The 20,112-nt window shown below is 49.1% G+C and overlaps 1 protein-coding gene across 4 annotated transcripts in view; it reads right to left on the bottom strand.

The window, feature by feature from the left end:
* Nucleotides 1-14,830, bottom strand: part of ABCC1 (ATP binding cassette subfamily C member 1 (ABCC1 blood group)) — a 193,624-nt gene extending 178,794 nt beyond the window's left edge. For 3 of the 4 annotated variants that reach the window (XR_012429506.1, XM_065536819.2, XM_045382568.3), the window contains exon 1: nucleotides 14,331-14,541. Coding sequence is in view for 1 of the 4 variants with exons in the window: in XM_045382568.3 (XP_045238503.2) it covers nucleotides 14,331-14,378 (48 nt within the window). In the remaining 3 variants the exon portion in view is untranslated. Of the gene's footprint in view, nucleotides 1-14,330; nucleotides 14,542-14,627 lie in introns of those variants that run through there. The other variant, XM_074028316.1, reaches the window with a different exon arrangement.
* Nucleotides 14,831-20,112: the final 5,282 nt, after the last annotated feature.

Below are 20,112 nucleotides of genomic sequence, written 5' to 3'. Positions count from 1 at the left end.
ATAAACTACCCAATCTCAGGTGTTTTTTCTCAGCAGCATGAACAAACTAATACCAGTACCATGGTCAGGCTTTATTTAAGTATCTTTATATTGTTTGTTCTGTCATATGGAATACATGTCACTTTTGTGATCAGAAAACTCTGCAATTAAATTAGGCGTAAAAATCAGAGTGACATTAGCATGGTGAGATTATTAGTAATATTTTTACACATTGTTAAATTATTGATTTAAAAGCAATTTTTAAAATAAGTTCAAAAATGTGTAAAATTTAAGCACATCTTTTAAAAAACTGAACAAAACCAAAGCATGCTCCTGCTTTGATCTCCTTACCTCTGGAAAGTAAGGTTTAACTTAACTGGGCAAAGCCCTCTCCCACACAGCCAAGCAACATGGGCCTGGTCACTTCCCAGCTTGCTCCATTTTTCTGATATGGCAGGAATACAACAGGTGTTTAATAAGTGCTGGTGGGCCCATTAGTGGGAGTATAAACTGCTGCAGTAACCTGACAATTAACTAGCAAATTTCAAAATGCACATACTGTCAACCTAGCAATTTCCTGTGGGAAAATTTATTCTGCTGAATCATTTACATATATTTGCATGCATGTGCCTTCAATGCAGCACTGCTTATCACAGCAAAAAAAACCAGGAACTGGGAATGACCCTGATAGCCACCAAGACGGGACTGGGTGAATACACGGCTCAGCCATTTAACAAGCAAATGTGTGGCTTGTTTAAAAAAAAAAAAAAAAGAAGTGTGATTTGATTGGCTTTTACTTTCAGTTTGCATGGGCTTAAAATAAGAAAATCAACACTAGTTAAGTGAAGAGACCAAGATACAAAACAGTATTTAAAATACCCAACTAGGGAGGGAAAAAATGAATATTTAAACATATACACACAAACGAAGACATTCTTGCATATGCTTGAAACTTTTCTTGAAAAACACCCAAGAAACTATCATCAACGAAACCATCATCATCAACGGCTACTTCTGAGAACAAAGGGCAGGGTGGAACATACTAAAACTTTCACTTTTCCCTTTATATTCTTCTAGAATATCACCTTAAAGTAATAGCACCATCAACAAAGTTGCAGTGTGAGATTTTCTTCCTGCAACCAGCCACACCAATTCAACAACATCTCTTTTTAAAAGAAGAGTTTTCTAGCAACCTATAGAAAGTCCTCTTAACCACAGGAAAAAAGTACCTCATCATCTTACTAATAAGCCTTTGGTGGAGAATCAAAGGCAACTGGGGAGTGGAGAAACCCAAGTGGGTCTTGATTGCAAACATTTCGGTTAAGGTTCTGAGAAAGAGAAGAGACTCGTAAAACAATATAAACTTAATTTTTAAGACCTGACATTCAGCAGGGCGTAGTGCTTCACACCTGTAATCCCAGCACTTGGAGGTGCCAAGGTGGGTGGATTGCTTGAGCCCAGGAGTTCGAGACCAGCCTGAGCAGCATAGCAAGACCCCATCTATTTAAATAAAAAAAAAAAAAGAACAACAACAAAACAAAAACAAACAAACAAACAAAACCCTGAGAGTCACTCAAACATAAATAGATCAGGAGGTTCATGCTTCTGCCAGGGACCATGCATTGCTCTACTTCTTGCCGAGCTGGTAAGTGCCTTCCCTGGAATTTCCAGGACTGCAAGCCATTGTGTTAGTGCTTTATGCATTTTGCAGAACACTCCAGGCAACATTTTTATGAGATGGGCTCTGCAGTTCCTTTGAGTTAAACTCTTCCATACTTTAACCACACCATGATCCTCCTCAAGGCCTTTGCACATTCGCTTCCCACGCTGGGACTCCCTTCCCCCACATCCTTGCATGGCCAGCTTTGCCACTGAGCTCTCGGGTCAAACCCCACCGCCTCCAAAAGGCCTTCTGTGGACATCCCTCTGTAGTAGTTTGCACCTCATCCAGTTCTTCCTGGTTCAAGCCTTTGCAGCACTTCCCAGCATCCGAAATCATTTTGGTCAGCTTCAGTGTATAAACCCCGTAAGAACATGGGCCTGGTCTGTCCTGTTCACTGTTGCATCTTCAGTGTCTACAGCAGCAGCACACAGTAGATGCTCAATTAATGACTGAATAAACGAATGAATGAAAAACAGTGTGAGAAGAACAAGACAATGAACCCAGGGCTATAAAAGACCACATGAGACCGGGCTTGGTGGCTCAGAACTGTAATCCCAGCATTCTCGGAGGCCGCATGAGCTCAGGAGGACTGCTTGAGCTCAGGAGTTCAAGACCAAACTGGGCAACATAGTGGAACTCCATCTCTACAAAAAAATATGAAAATTAGCCGGGTGTGGCGGTGCATGCCTGTAGTCCCAGCTGCTTGGGAGGGTGAGTTGGGAGGGTCGCTTGGGCCTGGGAGGTCGAGATTACAGCGCAGTGGTGCAACCAGCCAGGGTAACAGGGCAAGACCCCATCAAATCAATCTATCAATCACAAATTTCTCGTACTGGGAAGACTTAGGCATCATACATATTCTCCAAGCAAGTATTACCTAGAAGGCCAATAAAAGGTAGACTGAGGTTCCTCAGAGAGAAAATTCACAGAGAGGAAGATAAAATCTCCATAAAAATCTCGATTACTACTTGAGGGTTACAGGATGCTAGCCTAGAGCCTCCCTCCCTAGACTGACGTTTCTCTTTTTTTTTTTTTTTTTTTTTTTTTTGAGACGGAGTCTCGCTCTGTCGCCCAGGCTGGAGTGCAGTGGCCGGGTCTCAGCTCACTGCAAGCTCCGCCTCCCGGGTTCACGCCATTCTCCTGCCTCAGCCTCCGGAGTAGCTGGGACTACAGGCGCCCGCCACCTCGCCCGGCTAGTTTTTTGTATTTTTAGTAGAGACGGGGTTTCACCATGTTAGCCAGGATGGTCTCGATCTCCTGACCTTGTGATCTGCCCGTCTCGGCCTCCCAAAGTGCTGGGATTACAGGCTTGAGCCACCGCGCCCGGCCTAGACTGACGTTTCTCACACAGAAAACTCAGAGAGGAAGAGAAAACCTCCATAAATATCTCAATTACTACCTGAGGGTTACAGGATGCAAAGCCTAGAGCCGCCCTCCCTGGTCATTAACACCCACTTTCCAGAACTTGGCAACCTCCCCAGGAGATGAATCCCACAGTTAAACCAAGGGGACACTTAAGGGGAACCTCAACTTGGTAATCGTCCACTTCTCCTGGGGCACTTTAAAATAAAGGAGCTTCAAAGCTGATCTCTCGAGAAAGCCATTTTCGGCTGGGCATGATGGCTCACGCCTGTAAATCCCAACACTCTGGGAGGCCGCAGCAGGAGGATCGCTTGAGCCCAGGAGTTTGAGACAAGCCTGGGCAACACGGCAAGACCCTGACTCTACAAAAAATACAAAAATTTAGCCGGGCATGGTGGTGTGCACCTCTGGTCCCAGCTATTTGGGAGGCTGAGGTGGGAAGATCGCTTCAGTCCAGGAGGTCGAGGCTGCACTGAGCTGTGATTGTGCCACCGCGCTCCAGCCTGGGTGACAGAGGGAGACCTTGTCTCAGAAGAAAAGAGAAAAAGAAAAAGAAAGCCATCTTCGTTTTCCCAGGGGAGAACGAACTGTCACAACTCCAACTGGAAAAATGGAAAAAGGTAAAAAGGCACAGCCCCCAGTAAAAAAGAAACTGCTGCAAGTTTCTTCTCTAGCTAATTGGAGTTTAACCTCCTTAACGTCTCATTAAGCTTCTCCAAGGCAACCCCGGTAAGCCAATTACACTAGAATTTCAACAGCCCACAACCTCTTAGGGAAAGGCAGGATGAGGAGGAAGGTCTTGCTCCACATTTCTCCCCCATATTCCTCCACACCAGCAGCTGTGTGATTTCACACCCCAGGGGACATCTGGAGACATCTAGAGACATTTTCAGTTGTCACAACAAGGGGAGGTGCTACCAGCATCTACTAGGGGGTAGAGGCGAGGTTTGGGGCTAAGACTACGCTGCACAGAACGGCAACCAGGCCACAAAGAATGATGTGGCCTACATGTCAACGGGGCCGACACTGAGCAACTGTGCTCCATGTCCCCACCCCCAAAAGACAGCTTCCTCAAAGGCCCCGTTCAACCATTCAGCCTCAAAGAGGTAAGTGCAGGTACACAGCACCACTCCTCCACCCGCAGGGATGCCACCCTATCCCAGTTTTCTTGCTAAGCTTGGGGAAGCTTGCCTCAGGATGTCTGGCCATTAATTAATTTTGGCAAAATGTTTGGGCAAGTTTTCACGAGCTGGAGTTGTACTGACCATTAAGATCTGATCATCAAAGCTAGGCCTTACTTTGCCGTGAAAATCTGAAACTAACATACCAATTCTATGTTTACTTCAAGGTTGGCCTGCAAAGCAGGAGATGCCAACTCAGATACCAACAGGTGCTAAGTGGGTTCCATCAATGAGAGAAGCAGACCACGTGTGAGGAAGCACAATTTTAAAAAGGCAACAGGCCAGGGATGGTGGCTCATGCCTGTAACCCCAGCACTTTGGGAGGCTGAGGCGGGTGGATCGCTTGAAGTCAGGAAGTCGAGACCAGCCTGGCCAATATGGTGAAACCCCATCTCTACTAAAAAATACAAAAACGAGCCAAGTGTGGTGGTGTGGGCCTCTAATCCCAGCTACTCGGGAGGCTGAGGCAGGAGAATCAATGGAACCTGGGAGGCAGAGGTTGCAGTGAGCCGAGATCCCACCACTGCACTCCAGCCTGGGTCACAGAGCAAGACTTCATCTCAAAAAAATAAAATAAAATAAAATAAAGGCAACAAACATTTGGCTTTTAAATTAAAGCAACAAAAGGGAGGGGTGGGGACTGCGGCAAACTGGAGCAACTCAGAAATGGACAGCCTCAGGCCGGGCGTGGTGGCTCAAGCCTGTAATCCCAGCACTTTGGGAGGCCGAGACGGGCGGATCACGAGGTCAGGAGATTGAGACCATCCTGGGTAACACAGTGAAACCCCGTCTCTACTAAAAATACAAAAACTTAGCCGGGCGAGGTGGCAGGCGCCTGTAGTCCCAGCTACTCAGGAGGCTGAGGCAGGAGAATGGCGTGAACCCGGGAGGCGGAGCTTGCAGTGAGCTGAGATCCGGCCACTGCACTCCAGCCTGGGTGACAGAGCGAGACTCCGTCTCAAAAAAAAAAAAAAAAAAAAAAAAAAAAGAAATGGACAGCCTCAGCAGACCACTACAATGTATAAATGTGGGCCTGGGGCTAGCAGAACTTGATTTCTCAAGGGAAGCCAGAAATCCAGATGTTTCTATGAAATCTGCCAATCAATAAATATTGGAGGGCGGGCACAGTGGTTCATGCCTGTAATCCCAGCACTTTGGGAGGCCAAGGCAGGCGGATCACGAGGTCAAGAGATCGAGGCCATGCTGGCCAACACGGTCGAAACCCCATCTCTACCAAAAACACAAAAATTAGCTGGGTGTGGTGGCGGGCCCCTGTAGCCCCAGCTACTGGGGAGGCTGAGGCAGGAGAATTGCTTGAACCCAGGAGGTGGAGGCTGCAGTGAGCCGAGATCACGCCACTGCACTCCAGCCTGGCAACAGAGCAAGACTCCGTCTCAAATAAACAAGTAAATAAAACTGAAAATCACAGTCATTCCTATAATTAAAATCAAGCCAAACCAGCACAGTGGTGAGCTATATCTAACCCCTAGGTTGGAACTCATACCTCAAACACTCAAATTCTAATATTGACTGAGCCCCCACTGTGTGTGAGACATTGAGTCCTGGGAAAAGAGGGGTGGACAAAACCCTGTTCTGATCTTTGCAAGATGAAATAGGTGTTTTGCCAGGCACAGTGGCTCACACCTATAATCCCAGCACTTTGGGAGGCCAAGGCAGGCGGATAGCCTGAGTTCAGGCGTTCACAACCAACCTGGGCAACATGGCGAAACCCTATCTCTACAAAAAATATAAAAATTAGCTGGGCATGGTGGTGTGTGCCTGTAGTCCCAGTTACCTGGGGAGCTGAAGTGGGAGAGCTGCTTGAGCCCAGGAGGTTGAGGCTGCAGTGAGCTGAGATCGTGCCACTGCACTCCAGCCTGGGTGTCAGAGCAAGACCCTGTCTAAAAAAAAAAAAAAAAAAAAAAAATACAATAAAATAATTTTTTAAAAAGCCATCTGATGAGAAAGCTGGAGTACTCTGTTTATCTGAGTATCCATTTCAGACAGTTAAGTGATTTCATCCTTAAAATCCTTACAGGCCGGGCGCGGTGGCTCACGCCTGTAATCCCAGCACTTTGGGAGGCCGAGGCGGGCGGATCACAAGGTCAGGAGATCGAGACCACAGTGAAACCCCGTCTCTACTAAAAATACAAAAAATTAGCCGGGCGCGGTGGCGGGCGCCTGTAGTCCCAGCTACTCAGGAGGCTGAGGCAGGAGAATGGCGGGAACCCGGGAGACGGAGCTTGCAGTGAGCCGAGATCGTGCCACTGCACTCCAGCCTGGGCAACAGCGTGAGACTCCGTCTCAAAAAAAAAAAAAAAAAAAAAAAAATCCTTACAAAGAAGTTTTGACACCGCCCAAAAGCCATTGTAGCGTTTCATGTCATTCATTCAACGAACACAGCTGACCCTTGAACAAGACACATTTAAACCGCACAGATCCACTTATACTCAGATTAGGCTTCTGCCTCTGCCATCCCTGAGACAGCAAAACCAACCCCTCCCTTTCCTCCTCCTCCTCCTTAGCCTCCTCAACGTGAAGACAATGAAGATGAAGACCTTTATGATGATCTACTTCCACTTAACGGTAAAAATCTCTTATGAGTTTAACATTTTCTTTTCTCTGCCTTGCTTCACTGTAAGAATACAGTATACAATATATACACAAGATATGAGTTAGGCCAGGTGCAGTGGCTCACGCCTATAATCCCAGCACTTTAGGAGGCCAAGGCAGGAGGATAGCTTGAGGCCAGGAGTTTGAGACCAGCCTGGGCAACATAGCAAGATCCCCATCTCTACCAAAAAACAACAACAAAATCTGTGTTATCAACTGTGTATGTTCTTGGTTCCAGTCAATAGTAGGCTGTTAGTAGTTAAATTTTTAGGCAGTTGAAAGTTATACCTGAATTTTCTTTCCTTTTTTTTTTTTTTTTTTTTTTTGAGATAGAGTCTTGCCCTGTCACCCAGGCTAGAGTGCAGTGGCACGATCTCAGCTCACCGCAAAGTCCGCCTCCCAGGTGCAAGCAATTCTCATGCCGCAGCTTCCCAAGTAACTGGGATTATAGGCACCTGCCACCACACCTGGCTAACTTTTGTAGAGACAGGCTTTCACCATGTTGGCCAGGCTGGTCTCGAACTCCTGACCTCCGGTGATCTGCCTGCCTCAGCCTCCCAAAGTGCTGAGATTACAGGCATGAGCCACCACACCTGGCTAATTTTTATAGAGATAGGCTTTCACCATGTTGGCCAGGCTGGTCTCTAACTCCTGACCTCAGGTGATCCACCTGCCCCAGCATCCCAAAGTGCTGAGATTACAGGTGTGAACCACTGCGCTGCATCCTAAATTTTCAACTACATGGGGCATCAGCACCACTAACCCCTGAATTGTTCCAAGGTCAACTGTTATTTACGAAGCCCTAGGCACACTTCTAGGTGCTGGGATTACAGCCATAAACAAACACAGGTAAAAATCCCCGTCCCTATGTAGCTGACCTTTTGCTGGGAGTTTACAGAGTAGCCACAATACTTAAGCAAAATATTACATGTATTAGAAGGCAGTAAGTAGGCCGGGCGCGGTGGCTCACGCCTGTAATCCCAGCACTTTGGGAGGCCGAGGCGGGTGGATCACAAGGTCAGGAGATCGAGACCATCCTGGCTAACCCAGTGAAACCCCGTCTCTACTAAAAATACAAAAAATTAGCCGGGCGCGGTTGTGGGCGCCTGTAGTCCCAGCTACTCGGGAGGCTGAGGCAGGAGAATGGCGTGAACCCGGGAGGCGGAGCTTGCAGTGAGCCGAGATCGCGCCACTGCACTCCAGCCTGGGCGACAGAGCGAGACTCCGTCTCAAAAAAAAAAAAAAAAAAAAGAAGGCAGTAAGTGCTACTGGGGGTGTAGATGGGGGTTAGAGACTTGCTAGTGGAGGGAAAGAACGGGATGTCTGAGGTGACACCTGAACAAAGTTTGAAGGAGAGGGACATTGCAGGTAGGAGAAACAGCAAGTGCAAAGGGCCTGAGGCAGGGGCAGGCCTGGCCACCAGCGTGGCCGAGGAGAGTGAGACAGAAAGCAGCCAGGGAGGAGGTCAGGGAGGCGAAGGGGACAGATGCTGCCCAGCCTTCAAGGTCACTGTAAGCCCTTCGGCTTGTACCCTCCTCAAGGACATGGGGAACTAATGCAGGGTTTTAGCAGAAAAGGGACAGCTGGGTCAAGACTAGACTGTAGGGGTCAAGGGCAGAGTAGGCACAGCAGTGAAGAGGTGACTGTTTTCTTTTCTTTTTTTTCTTTTTTTTTCTTTTTTTTTTTTTTTTTGAGACAGTCTCACTGTCACCCAGGCTGGAGCGCAGTGGTGAAACCTTGGCTCATTGCAACCTCCAACCCCACTGGGCTCAAGAGATTCTCCTGCCTCAGTCTCCCAAGTAGCTGGGATTACAGGCGCCCACCACGAGGCTCGGTCATTCCAAGTAGCTGGGATTACAGGTGCCCACCAACAGTCTCGGCTAATTTTTATATTTTCAGTTGAGACAGGTTTTTGCCCAGACTGGTCTCAAACTCCTGGCCTCAAATGATCCATCTGCCTTGGCCTCCTAAAATGCCAGGATTACAGGCATGAGCCACGGTGCCTGGACTGAGGTGACTGTTCAAATCAAGGAACTGGCCAACAGTGACTCGAGCCAGAGTGAAAGCCCGGGAAGCCATGAGAAGCAGGCCGTCTAAGGCAACGGGCAACACGAATTGCTGACAGATGTGATAGGAAGGGGAGGAGAAAAGGAGAAGTCAAAGCTGGAGACTGAGATGGGAAGAGGAAGCTCACGTTCTTTAGGAACATGGTCCGTGGGAGACACCACATAGAGAGATCAGTTCCTAAAAGTTGTGTCCAAACACAGAAAAGGTTTTTTCCCCCCCCCATCCACCACCAGGTCCCAAAGGCAAGGCACCTCCTCCAGGCTATCACAAACGGAGCTTGTCATCAGAGAAAGAGAACACAACCCTTCAGGAGAGTCTTGGCCAAATGGACAGGCTGCAGCCGCCTTCTGCAAGGCCCCTAGGGGCTGCGGTGGCTCCATTTGGCCAAGGAACCCTGAATCCGCCCCTGATTGGCCTGAATCACGAATCCATTTGGACCAGGAACCCTGAGTTCACTCCTGCCCAGGCCTCTCCTGGGTCACCCTCATCTCCTCCCAAAGCCATTCACCTTGCCACCTTGCACTCTGTCATATCACCATCCTGGACCTCAGCGTCCACATCCATGAAACGGGGTGGGTGGAGGGGATGGCCCCCTGAGATCTGACATCCCTTTCCACTCTAACAATCCATAAGGAAGGGTCTGGAAGGAGGAGCAGTCAAAAAGGGGGAAAACAAGCTAAGCACGGTGGCTCATGCCTGTAATCCCAACACTTTGGGAGGCTGAGGCAGCTGGACCACTTGAGGTCAGGAGTTCGAGACCAGCCTGGCCAACATGGCAAAACCTTGTCTCTACTAAAAATACAAAAATTAGCCAGGCGTGGTGGTGGGCACCTGTAATCCCAGCTACTCGGGAGCCTGAGGCAGGGGAATCACGTGAACGCAGGAGGCAAAGGTTGTGGTGAACCGAGATCACACCACTGCACTCTAGCCTGGATGACAGAGCAAGACACCATCTCAAAAAAAAAGGTGGGGGGCGGTGGGGAGGGGAAAACAGAGGAAGTGGGAGAAGGCTAAGGGATGGATTTGAAAACCAAAGCCACATTTGGGGGAGGGGAAAAAATGGGCTCTTCATAGACTGTTGTTGAGCCAAGGGGAGGAATTAAAGCAGGGATCAGACTGACTCCAAGGCCAGACCTAGCCCCAAGAGGAATTTCTAATAGCTTCTAAGATACTCTTCTTGGCGGCTAAGTCAGATATTCAGGGGGTTACTGAGTTGGTGGATGCCACAGAGTATCTCAGACGTGCACATCAACCCTGGGACCAGCTCACTCCATCGAGGGTGACACACACCTTCAGCTTCCTTCTGGTCTTCTCCAGTGGCAGTCGGTGCAACAGCAAAAATTAACTGGAGAATTCCAAGTGGTGACGACCACTGATCTTTACTGAGCACTGCTGCCAAGCAGCAACATTTTAAGTCCTCGCTAAGGATTCACTCACTTATTCCTCAAGTCACCGCTATTCACTACCTACTATGTTATCCCACATAGGGAAACTGAGGCACAGAGAGAAGTAAACTGCCTCAGCAGCAGAGCCGAATTTGCTCTGAGCCACCACACGATACTGCTTAATACCAAGTTATTTTCTCTGCTTTTCCATAATTTCCAATTTTTCTACACGGGGCCTGAAACACAATTTTTTTTTCTTTTGAGACAGTTTCTCTGTCATCCAGGCTGGCGTACAGTGGTGCGACCTCAGCTCACTGCAATCTCTCCCCAGGTTCAAGCAATTCTCCTGCCTCAGCCTCCCAAATAGCTGGAATTACAGGCATGAGTCACTATGACCAGCTAATTTTTAGTAGAGATGGGGTCTCGCCATGTTGGTCAGGCTGGTCTCAAACCCCTGACCTCCTCTGATCTGCCTGCCTTGGCCTCCCAAAGTGCTAGGATTACAGGCACGAGCCACTACACCTGGCTCTTTTTTTTGAGACAGGGTCTCAGTCTGTGGCCCAGACTGGAGTGCAGTGACCGTGATCTTAGCTCATTGCAACCTCCACCCCCACAGCCTTCAACTGATTCTCCTGCCTCAGCCTCCCTGGTAGCTGCGACCACAGGTGCTGCACCACCATGCCTGGCTTTTTTTTTTTTTTTTTTAATTTAGTATTATTAGTAGAGACAGGGTCAATCCATGTCGCCCAGGCTGGTCTTGAGCTCCTGACCTCAAGCGATCCTCCCGCTTCAGCCTCCCAAAGTGCTGGGATTACAGGCGTGAGCCACTGCGCCCAGCCTTTTTTTTTTTTTTTTTAAATGAACTCACGAAAAAGCCCAGGCCCATATTTCCAACCATCATTCCAACCTCAACCACAAAGCAGCCCCTCCTACCAGTCCCACCCCCATCTCCAGAGACCCACTCCCGTGAGAAAAGAAAGTCAAGTGCCGCTGTGCCCTGTCCTCAGGCCCTATTTTCCATTTTGATAGCGAAGTTCTCCTTTTTTCTTCCCAGAACATCTGTCTGAGTAATGGTCAACAGAACCCTTATCATGGGCCATTTCCATCTTCTGGGTTTTCTGGACATTTCCTGTGGCTCAGAGGCAGACAGCGGCCCAGGAACAAAGCGCTGACAGAGTCACACGAGCCCCACTAACCTTGACTTCTAAGCACATGACCTTGGTCACAACAGGAGTCAGGCACGAGTGCCTCACTGCCTTTCCATAGCCCAATCCCATCTCCACCAGCTGAAGAAATGGGGAATCCAAAGGAAGAACAAGGAGCTTGAAACACACAACTTCATCTTTGGAAAAAATAATTTTTTTTTTTTTTTTTTTTGAGACGGAGTCTCGCTCTGCCGCCCACGCTGGAGTGCAGTGGCCGGATCTCAGCTCACTGCAAGCTCCGCCTCCCGGGTTCACGCCATTCTCCTGCCTCAGCCTCCCGAGTAGCTGGGACTACAGGCGCCCGCCACCGCGCCCGGCTAGTTTTTTGTATTTTTTTAGTAGAGACGGGGTTTCACCGTGTTAGCCAGGATGGTCTCGATCTTCCGACCTCGTGATCCGCCCGTCTCGGCCTCCCAAAGTGCTGGGATTACAGGCTTGAGCCACCGCGCCCGGCCTGGAAAAAATAATATTTAACACTAGCCATTGCTTATCTCTGTGCAGGGCACAAGCTGAGCCACTTACAAGATTAACTCATTGACTCTTCACAACAACCCTAGAAGGCTGCCACATTTTTGGCTCCTGTCCCATTTTATAGATGAAGAAAGTGAGGCACACAGAGGGAAAGTGGCTTGCTCAAGGTCACACAGTTATCTGACTGCCTGGGGGGCCAGTCGCTCCTGGCCTTGAACACGCTGCCTTGAAAAACACAAAAACAGCCGGGCACAGTGGCTCATGCCTATAATCTCAACACTTTTGGAGGCTGAGGCAGGAGGATCGCTTGAGCCCAGGAGTATGAGACCAGCCTGGGCAATATAGTTCGACCCTGTCTCTACAAAAATTACAAAATTAGCTGGGTGTGGTGGCACATGCCTATAGTCCCAGGTACTTGGGAGGCTGAGTTAGGAGGATCACTTGAGCGGGGGAGGCAGAGATTGCAGTGAGCTGAGATCACACCACTGCACTCCAGCCTGGGTGACAGAGTGAGATGATGTCTGGAAAAAGAAAAACGCAACACCTACCTACTTTCTACCTTTCTGTTAATTATATTTTAATTTTCCCACTCAGGCCCCAGCTGCCTCCTCTCAAATTCTGGTTCCAGGGCACCTCCAGCAAGTCTTGGAATCCAGACAGCAGAAATATGCAAGGTCAAACACCAGATGGGGTACCTACCTACCAGCGGCAGAAATCAGCTACAATTACACCCAAGCGAAACCCAGCCACCTGACAATTTCTGTGGCAAAAAAGTCCTTAACGAAGGAAAACAATAAATTAATTAAAATTTTTAAAAACATTACAACTGGACTTCGTGAATCAGTTTAAGATAAACAAAGCACACCCCAAACACACTCATTAGCCATCAACTACCAGTTGCCATCAATAAAGTATGTCCTGATACAAAATGTCATGGATGTTCACCCTGTTTTGCCCCCTCCTCAATGCAGAAGAAAATAAACAAGAGAATATTCCGGAATTCACAGCAACCCGAACCCAGATCACCATGTGAATCTTTGCAAAAAATAATCTTGCTGTTATTACACCTGGTAACAAGGGATCCACAGGTTTTCCTCTCCCTGATAAAAAAAAAAGTTCATTTGCAAAGAGGCTCCAATCACTCCCAGACCCTGAAGGCAAAGTCCGTGTTCTATTTCCACCCCTGGGGTCACTCTCCAACCCCAACTGGCTTAAAATGAGAGACATATCAAAATGTGGTAGGTTATTAAACATAATGATACCCTACTAAAAAAACAAATAAACAAAACCAAACCCTCCAATGGGGCCCTGGAGGATGATTTTTCAACATTCCAAATGCAGCCTTCAAGGAAAGACCCCCAAAACAGGACAAGAAAGTATTTTCGGATGCTAATCACCAGCTCCTAAGAACCAAGGCTGTTTCTCCTAATTCCTAAACAAAAGAGGAGAGAAACAGTCGTGTCCAGATTTGCCTACTGCGTTCACCAATAACCAAGACAGCACGAAACAGAAGTGCCTTCCTGGAACAAAAAGGCAAATCGCATTACGGAGAAGCTGAAGCCCAAAAGACTGAGGCTTAAACCACAGAAAGTGGACTCCAACCCTGTCAGGCTCCGCAGGCCACGTTACCGAAGAAAATTTGCCAGGATTAAATCCCCAGAGAGGAGCTCCACGTGTTGCAGGGAAGGGAGGGCAGCACCACAGCTACCAGGGTCCTGGGCGTCCTCAGCTGCACCCCAAATGTGACTCGAGCCGAGGGTCAGGTGGGGCACGTCAAGGGTGAACACCCCCCTTCTTCCCTGGTTCCCCCAAACTTCCCCCGCACTATTTAAGCAGAAAGAACAAAAGAACAAAAAAGACAAAGCTAGGTAACCACAGAAGAGTAATGTGGCTTGTACGACAACTTCGGGGAGACAATGAAAGTCCCTTTCTACCATCTAAACCCTCCCCAGCTCACCCCATTGGTCACAGACTATTTTTCGTGAAAAGGGGGGACCCTAACCACAAAAAAGATGGGAAAACAGACGGAGAGAGACACCCCCTTCCCGCTCCCCATCTCTAGCGTCCCTTCCCTGGAAGGTTGTTTTTAATTAGAGGCGGGAACCCCAAAACAGGAAGGCCTCCTCCCGGAGGTTCTGGCCCGACCCTCCCCTCCAAAACCCCAGGACTGGGCACGCGGCCCCCCACGCTCTGCTCCGCAGGAACTGAGTCACCCAAGTTTTCCTCCATGCCTTGCACCCCCGAAAGGGGCTGGGCCGCTGGCGACGTGGGAGTCCCGGGCCCCAAAGGCCGGACGCAGAGCAGGGAGCGGGGTGCCCCAGGCGGCTGTGGGCCCGGTGCTTTCCGTCCCCGCCGGCCTCCCTCCCTCCCTCCGTCCCGCCGGCCCCATGCGGCCCCCCGCACGTACCCAGAGCGGGTCGGAGCCATCTGCGCTGCAGAAGCCCCGGAGCGCCATGCGGGCGGCGAGGGCGGCGGCGGGCACCGGACGGCGGGTGATGCGGCCCGGCTGCTGGCGCGGGCGGCGGCGTGCACCGGACGGTGGGTGATCCGGCCCGGCTGCTGGCTTTGGCTGCGGAGGCGGCGGCGGCGGCGCAAGGAGCCGGGTCCGGGGCCGCAACGCCGCCTGGTTGGCCCGCGCGTCACGGGGATGCAGCGGCCCCGCCCCACCCCGCCCCGCCCCGCCCCGCCCCGGCGCCCGGCTCACCTCGCGCGTCTCGGCGTGGGCAGCCGGACCCGCAACCTCTCGGCGCCCAGGGCCTGGACGCCGCGCCACCCCCACCCCGGATCCTCCGAGGCCCAGGCCCACTCGCTTGCGGACTGGCTCGGGGAGCGTTGGCTAGTCTTCCGGAAGCGCCTAGGATCTTTGGGGCCACACAGCCTGCGACCACTTTTCAAATCCTGTTTAACGACAGTATCCGTAACCAGGGGAAAATAACGTGAACGGAGCCCCCTACCTGCCTGGAGTGTGCTGGGCGCCTTAGCTGCGCCCTCATTTCATTCTGTACTATCTCCACGTTCATGCAGGAAGAAACCCAGGTGCAGAGAGGTTGAGTGATGATTCCCCCTGCCCAGGGTCACCTGGCTAATCATTTGCAGGGCTGGGATTTGAACCCGGTCCAAAGCTGACTCACACAGAAGGAGGTGGATACTCTTATTCACCTACCTTTTACAGATGGGGAAACTGAGGTTCAGAGAGGCGAAGTGACTTGCCTGAGGTCACACAGTTAGCAAGGAGTGAAAGTGGAAGTGAGATTCAAACCCATGAGCAGCCTGATTCCAGAGCACTGATGACCCAGAGGGCGTCAGTCTCTATCACCAACAGCTGTTGACCTCACCTGTGTGCAGAGCGCCTTTGCTTCTTCTCAACCTCTTTAAGCATCACTTAGAAATAACTAGGTTATTGATCCTCACCTCAGAGGTAAGGAAACTGAAGCCTGGAGACAAAATAATCATAGGCCAGGCATGGTGGCTCATGCTTGTAATCCCAGCACTTTGAGAAGCCGAGGCGGGCCGATCACATGAGATCAGGACTTCAAGACCAGCTTAGCCAACATAGCAAAACCCTGTCTCTACTAAAAATACAGAAATTAGCCGGGCATGGTGGCGGGCACCTGTAGTCCCAGCTACTTGAGAAACTGAAGCAGGAGACTCGCTTGAACCTGGGAAGTGGAGGTTGAAATGAGCTGAGATGGCGCCACTTCACTCCAGCCAGGGCAACAGAGCAACACTCTGTCTCAAAAAATAATAATAATAAGTAATAGGCATTCACAGTGACAAGGCTTCCTAAGGCTATGTTCTTAGCAATTTACACAAATTAACTGTGCAATCCTCACAACCCCATGAGGTAAGAGGTAGTATTATCCCCATTTTGCAGATGAGGAGACTAAGACCCAGAAAGACAGTAAATTGTCAGGGATTATTTAGATTGTAAGTCATTAAGCCAAACTTTGAACCCAAGAAGTCTAGCCAGGGAGGTCGGAAGTCTATAATACCATCTATTGTGCCATATTGCTTTTGAACTGTTGCATAGGCAGACAGGCAGAGACAGAGGAGTTAGGGCGAGGCCTCAGAGTGTAAATTTCACTGTGGTATCAGCGATGCCTTTCTTTTCTCCTCTCCTCCTTAATCTCCTGCCTGATGTGTGGTTTCCATAAAACATGCACACAACAGCTACACCAAATAAAACAAAGTGTGTGTGCATTTGAGACAGCCCCCCAACCACAAAGGACCTAGCGAGGGAAGGAGGAAGGTAGATAGGATTGTTTTCTGTGATTTTTTTATTGACCCAGGTCCCCCAAGGGTGAATGAGTTTCTAAGGGATAATTACTTTCATGTAATAATGCCAATTGTGCTGTTGCTTGACCTTTATACTGTCAACAAATATTTATTGAGCATTTACTACTATATGCCAGATGTTTTGCTAGGAACAATATAAAATTACTACTCTTTTTTTTTTTTTTTTTTGAGACGGAGTCTTGCTCTGTCGCCCAGGCTGGAGTGCAGTGGCGCCATCTCAGCTCACTACAAGCTCCACCTCCCATGTTCATGCCATTCTCCTGCCTGTGCTTCCCGAGTAGCTGGGAATACAGGCGCCCGCCACCATGCCCGGCTAATTTTTTTTGTATTTTTTGTAGAGACGGGGTTTCACTGTGTTAGCCAGGATGGTCTCTATCTCCTGACCTCGTGATCCGCGCGCCTCGGCCTCCCAAAGTGCTGGGATTACAGGCGTGAGCCGCCGCGCCTGGCCGAAATTGCTACTCTTATACAGCGTAAAAGATTGGGATTTTTTTGAATTGGGATTTTTTTTAAGTGTTTCTTATGGTAAGATGGCAGATGTTAATCAAATACTATATTTTTGAAAGGGTATTTACAGGCCAGAAGCGGTGACTCACGCATGTAATCTCAGTGCTTTGGGAGGCCGACGTAGGAGGTTCACTTGGCCCAGGAGTTCAAGGCTGCAGTGAACTATGATCGCACCGTTGCACTGCAGCCTGGGTAACACAGCGAGATCCCGTCTCAGAAAAAAAAAAAAAGGCCGGGGAGGGGAGATATTTACAACTATGGTCACAGCTAGAAAGAAAAAGTGGTGACTAGGCATGGTGGTTCACGTCTGTAATCCCAGCACTTTGAGAGGCCAAGGCAGACATATCACTTAAGGTCAGGAGTTCAAGACCAGTCTGACCAATATGGTAAAACCACATCTCTACTAAAAACGCAAAAATTAGCTGGGTGTGGTGGCAGGCAACTGCAATCTCAGCTACTCGGGAGGCCGAGGCAGGAGAATCACTTGAACCTGGAGGCGGAGGTTGCAGTAAGCCAAGATCATGCCACTGCACTCCAGCCTGGGCGACAAAGCAAGACTCTGTCTCAAAATAAATAAATAAATAATAAACATACAAATACAAAAATTAGCTGTGTGTTGTGGTGGGTGCCTGTAATCCCAGCTATTCAGGAGGCTGAGGCAGGAGAATCACTTTAACCCAGGAGGTGGAGGTTGCAGTGAGCTGAGATGGCCCCACTACACTCCAGCCTGGATGACAAAGTGTGACTCCGGCTCAGAAACAAAAACAAAAAAAGTGGGCAAAAGTGGGCCTAAGTTAGCAATTTACACCACCCCTGCTGAGGGTGAAAGTCAGAGAAGGCTTCCTGGAGGAGGAGGCTTTCAAACTGAGATACAAGGAATGAATCTGGGTTCCTGGGGCCTGGGTTGTGTTCTGGGCAGAAGAAGAGAGTTTGTAGCAAAGTTATGAAGCAGAGAGGGTCCTTGGAGGAAACTGAAAACAGCCTGGGTGGCAGGAACCCTGAGAAGGAAGCAAAAGAAATCCATTTGGAGCAGGAGAGGTCAGAAGGAGCCAGGGCAGGCAGGTACCTGTCGGCCAACAGCGGGGCAGTGGGAGCCACTGGTGGGTTTTAGGCAGGGCACAAGACAGAGTTGGATTTCTTTCCATGTTTTATTCATTCACACTTTATTCATCCTTTCAACAAATATTTATTGAGCAAGCACATGAAAACGTGCTCAACATCATTAGTCATCAGGGAAATGCAAATAAAACCCCAGTGAAATACCATCATACACCCACCAGAGTGACTGGAAAGAAAGACTGAAAATTCCAAGTGCAGACAAAGACGTGGATTAACGGGAACAGGCACGCTCTGTTAGGAGATGTATAAATTGGCTCAACTACTTTGGAAAACTAACAATTTGGCCGGGTGCAGTGGCTCAGGTCTGTAATCCCAGCACTTTGGGAGGCTGAAGCAGGTGGCTCTCTTAAGCTCAGGAGATTGAGACCAGCCTGAGCAACATGGTGAAACCCCATCTCTACAAAAAATACAAAAAGGTGGGCCAAGGTAGATGGATTGCGTGAGCTCAGGAGTTCAAGACCAGCCTGGCTAACATGAGGAAACCCCCATCTCTACTAAAAATACAAAAAATTAGCAAGGCATGGTGGTGCATGCCTGTAATCCACGCTACTCAGGAGGCTAAGGCAGGAGAATTGCTTGAACCCAGGAGGCGGAGGTTGCAGTGAGCTGAGGTGGTGCCAGTGTACTCCAGCTTGGGTGACAGAGTAAGACTCTGTCTAAAAAAAAAAAAAAAAAAAAACAAATTAGCTGGGCCTTGTGGCGCACGCCTGTAGTCCCAGCTTCTTGGGGATCTGAGGCACAACAGTTGCCTGAACCCAGGAGGCACAGGTTGCTCTGAGCCAAGATCACACACTTCACTCCAGCCCCGGTGACAGAGCGAGACTCCATCTCCAAAAAAAAAGAAAACTAACAATTTGTGTAAGTGAAACATACAATTACATAGTGACACAGCAATTCCACTCGCCTGCAAAAGAAAGGTGAGTTTACATCCACCAAAACACATCTACAAAAAGTGTTCATAATAGCAACAATATGTATGAATCCCACAAAACATAACAAGGAGCAAAACAAGCCAGACACAAATGAGCATATTTGCCATGATCCCATTTACAGGGTGTTCAACAATAAGTAAAACGAATATACATTATTCGAGAGCCAAGTGCCATGGCTCATGTCTGTAATACCAGCAATCTGGGAGGCCCAGGCAGGAGGATTGCTTCAGGCCAGAAGTTTGAGACCAGCCTGGGCAACACAGTGAGACCTCATTTCTACAAAACAAATTTCTATTTTTTTTATTTTTTGAGACAGACTGTTGCCCTGTTGCCCGGTTGGAGTGCAGTGGCGTGATCTTGGCTCACTGCAACCTCTGCTTCCCGAGTTCAAGTGATTCTCCTGCCCCGGCTTCCCAAGTAGCTAGGACTACAGGTGCGTGCCACCAGGCCTGGCTACTTTTTTGTATCTTTAGTAGAGGCGGGGTTTCACCATGTTGGCCAGGTTGGTCTCAAACTCCTGACCTTGTGATCCACCTGCCTCGGCCTCCCAAAGTGCTGGGATTACAGGCGTGAGCCACCGCGCCTGCCTCAACAAAACAATTTTAAAGATTAGCTGGGCATGTAGGCACACGCCTGTGATCCTAGCTACTCAGGAAACTGAGATAGGAGAATTGCTTGAGCCCAGGAGTTCCAGACTGCAGTGAATTGTGTGCAATTGCAACACCGCACTCCAGCCAGGGCAACAGAGGTAGACCCTGTCTCTGAATAATAATAGTAATATGTTGATCAAAGTCCCAAAATAGGAAGAAACGTCCGCCGGGCACGGTGGCTCAAGCCTGTAATCCCAGCACTTTGGGAGGCCGAGACGGGCGGATCACGAGGTCAGGAGATCGAGACCATCCTGGCTAACACAGTGAAACCCCATCTCTACTAAAAAATACAAAAAACTAGCCGGGCGAGGTGGCGGGCGCCTGTAGTCCCAGCTACTCGGGAGGCTGAGGCAGGAGAATGGCGTAAACCCGGGAGGCGGAGCTTGCAGTGAGCTGAGATCGCGCCACTGCACTCCAGCCTGGGTGACAGAGCCAGACTCCGTCTCAAAAAAGAAAAAAAAAAAAAGGAAGAAACGTCCTAGGGAGATGGAAATGTTCTATAACTTGATTTGGTGGTAGTTATGTGGTTTTAAATATACGTATATACACACGCACACACATATATACACACACATACATATATATACACACACATTAATATTTTAAAATTCATTGAGCTTGGCTGGGTGCAGTGGCTCATGCCTGTAATCCCATCACTTTGGGAAGCCAAGGTCGGAGGTCAGGA

This window comes from Macaca fascicularis, chromosome 20 (genome assembly GCF_037993035.2).
Source record: "Macaca fascicularis isolate 582-1 chromosome 20, T2T-MFA8v1.1".
In the NCBI taxonomy this organism is placed as follows: domain Eukaryota; kingdom Metazoa; phylum Chordata; class Mammalia; order Primates; family Cercopithecidae; genus Macaca; species Macaca fascicularis.
This window is presented reverse-complemented; position numbering and strand designations above follow the sequence as displayed.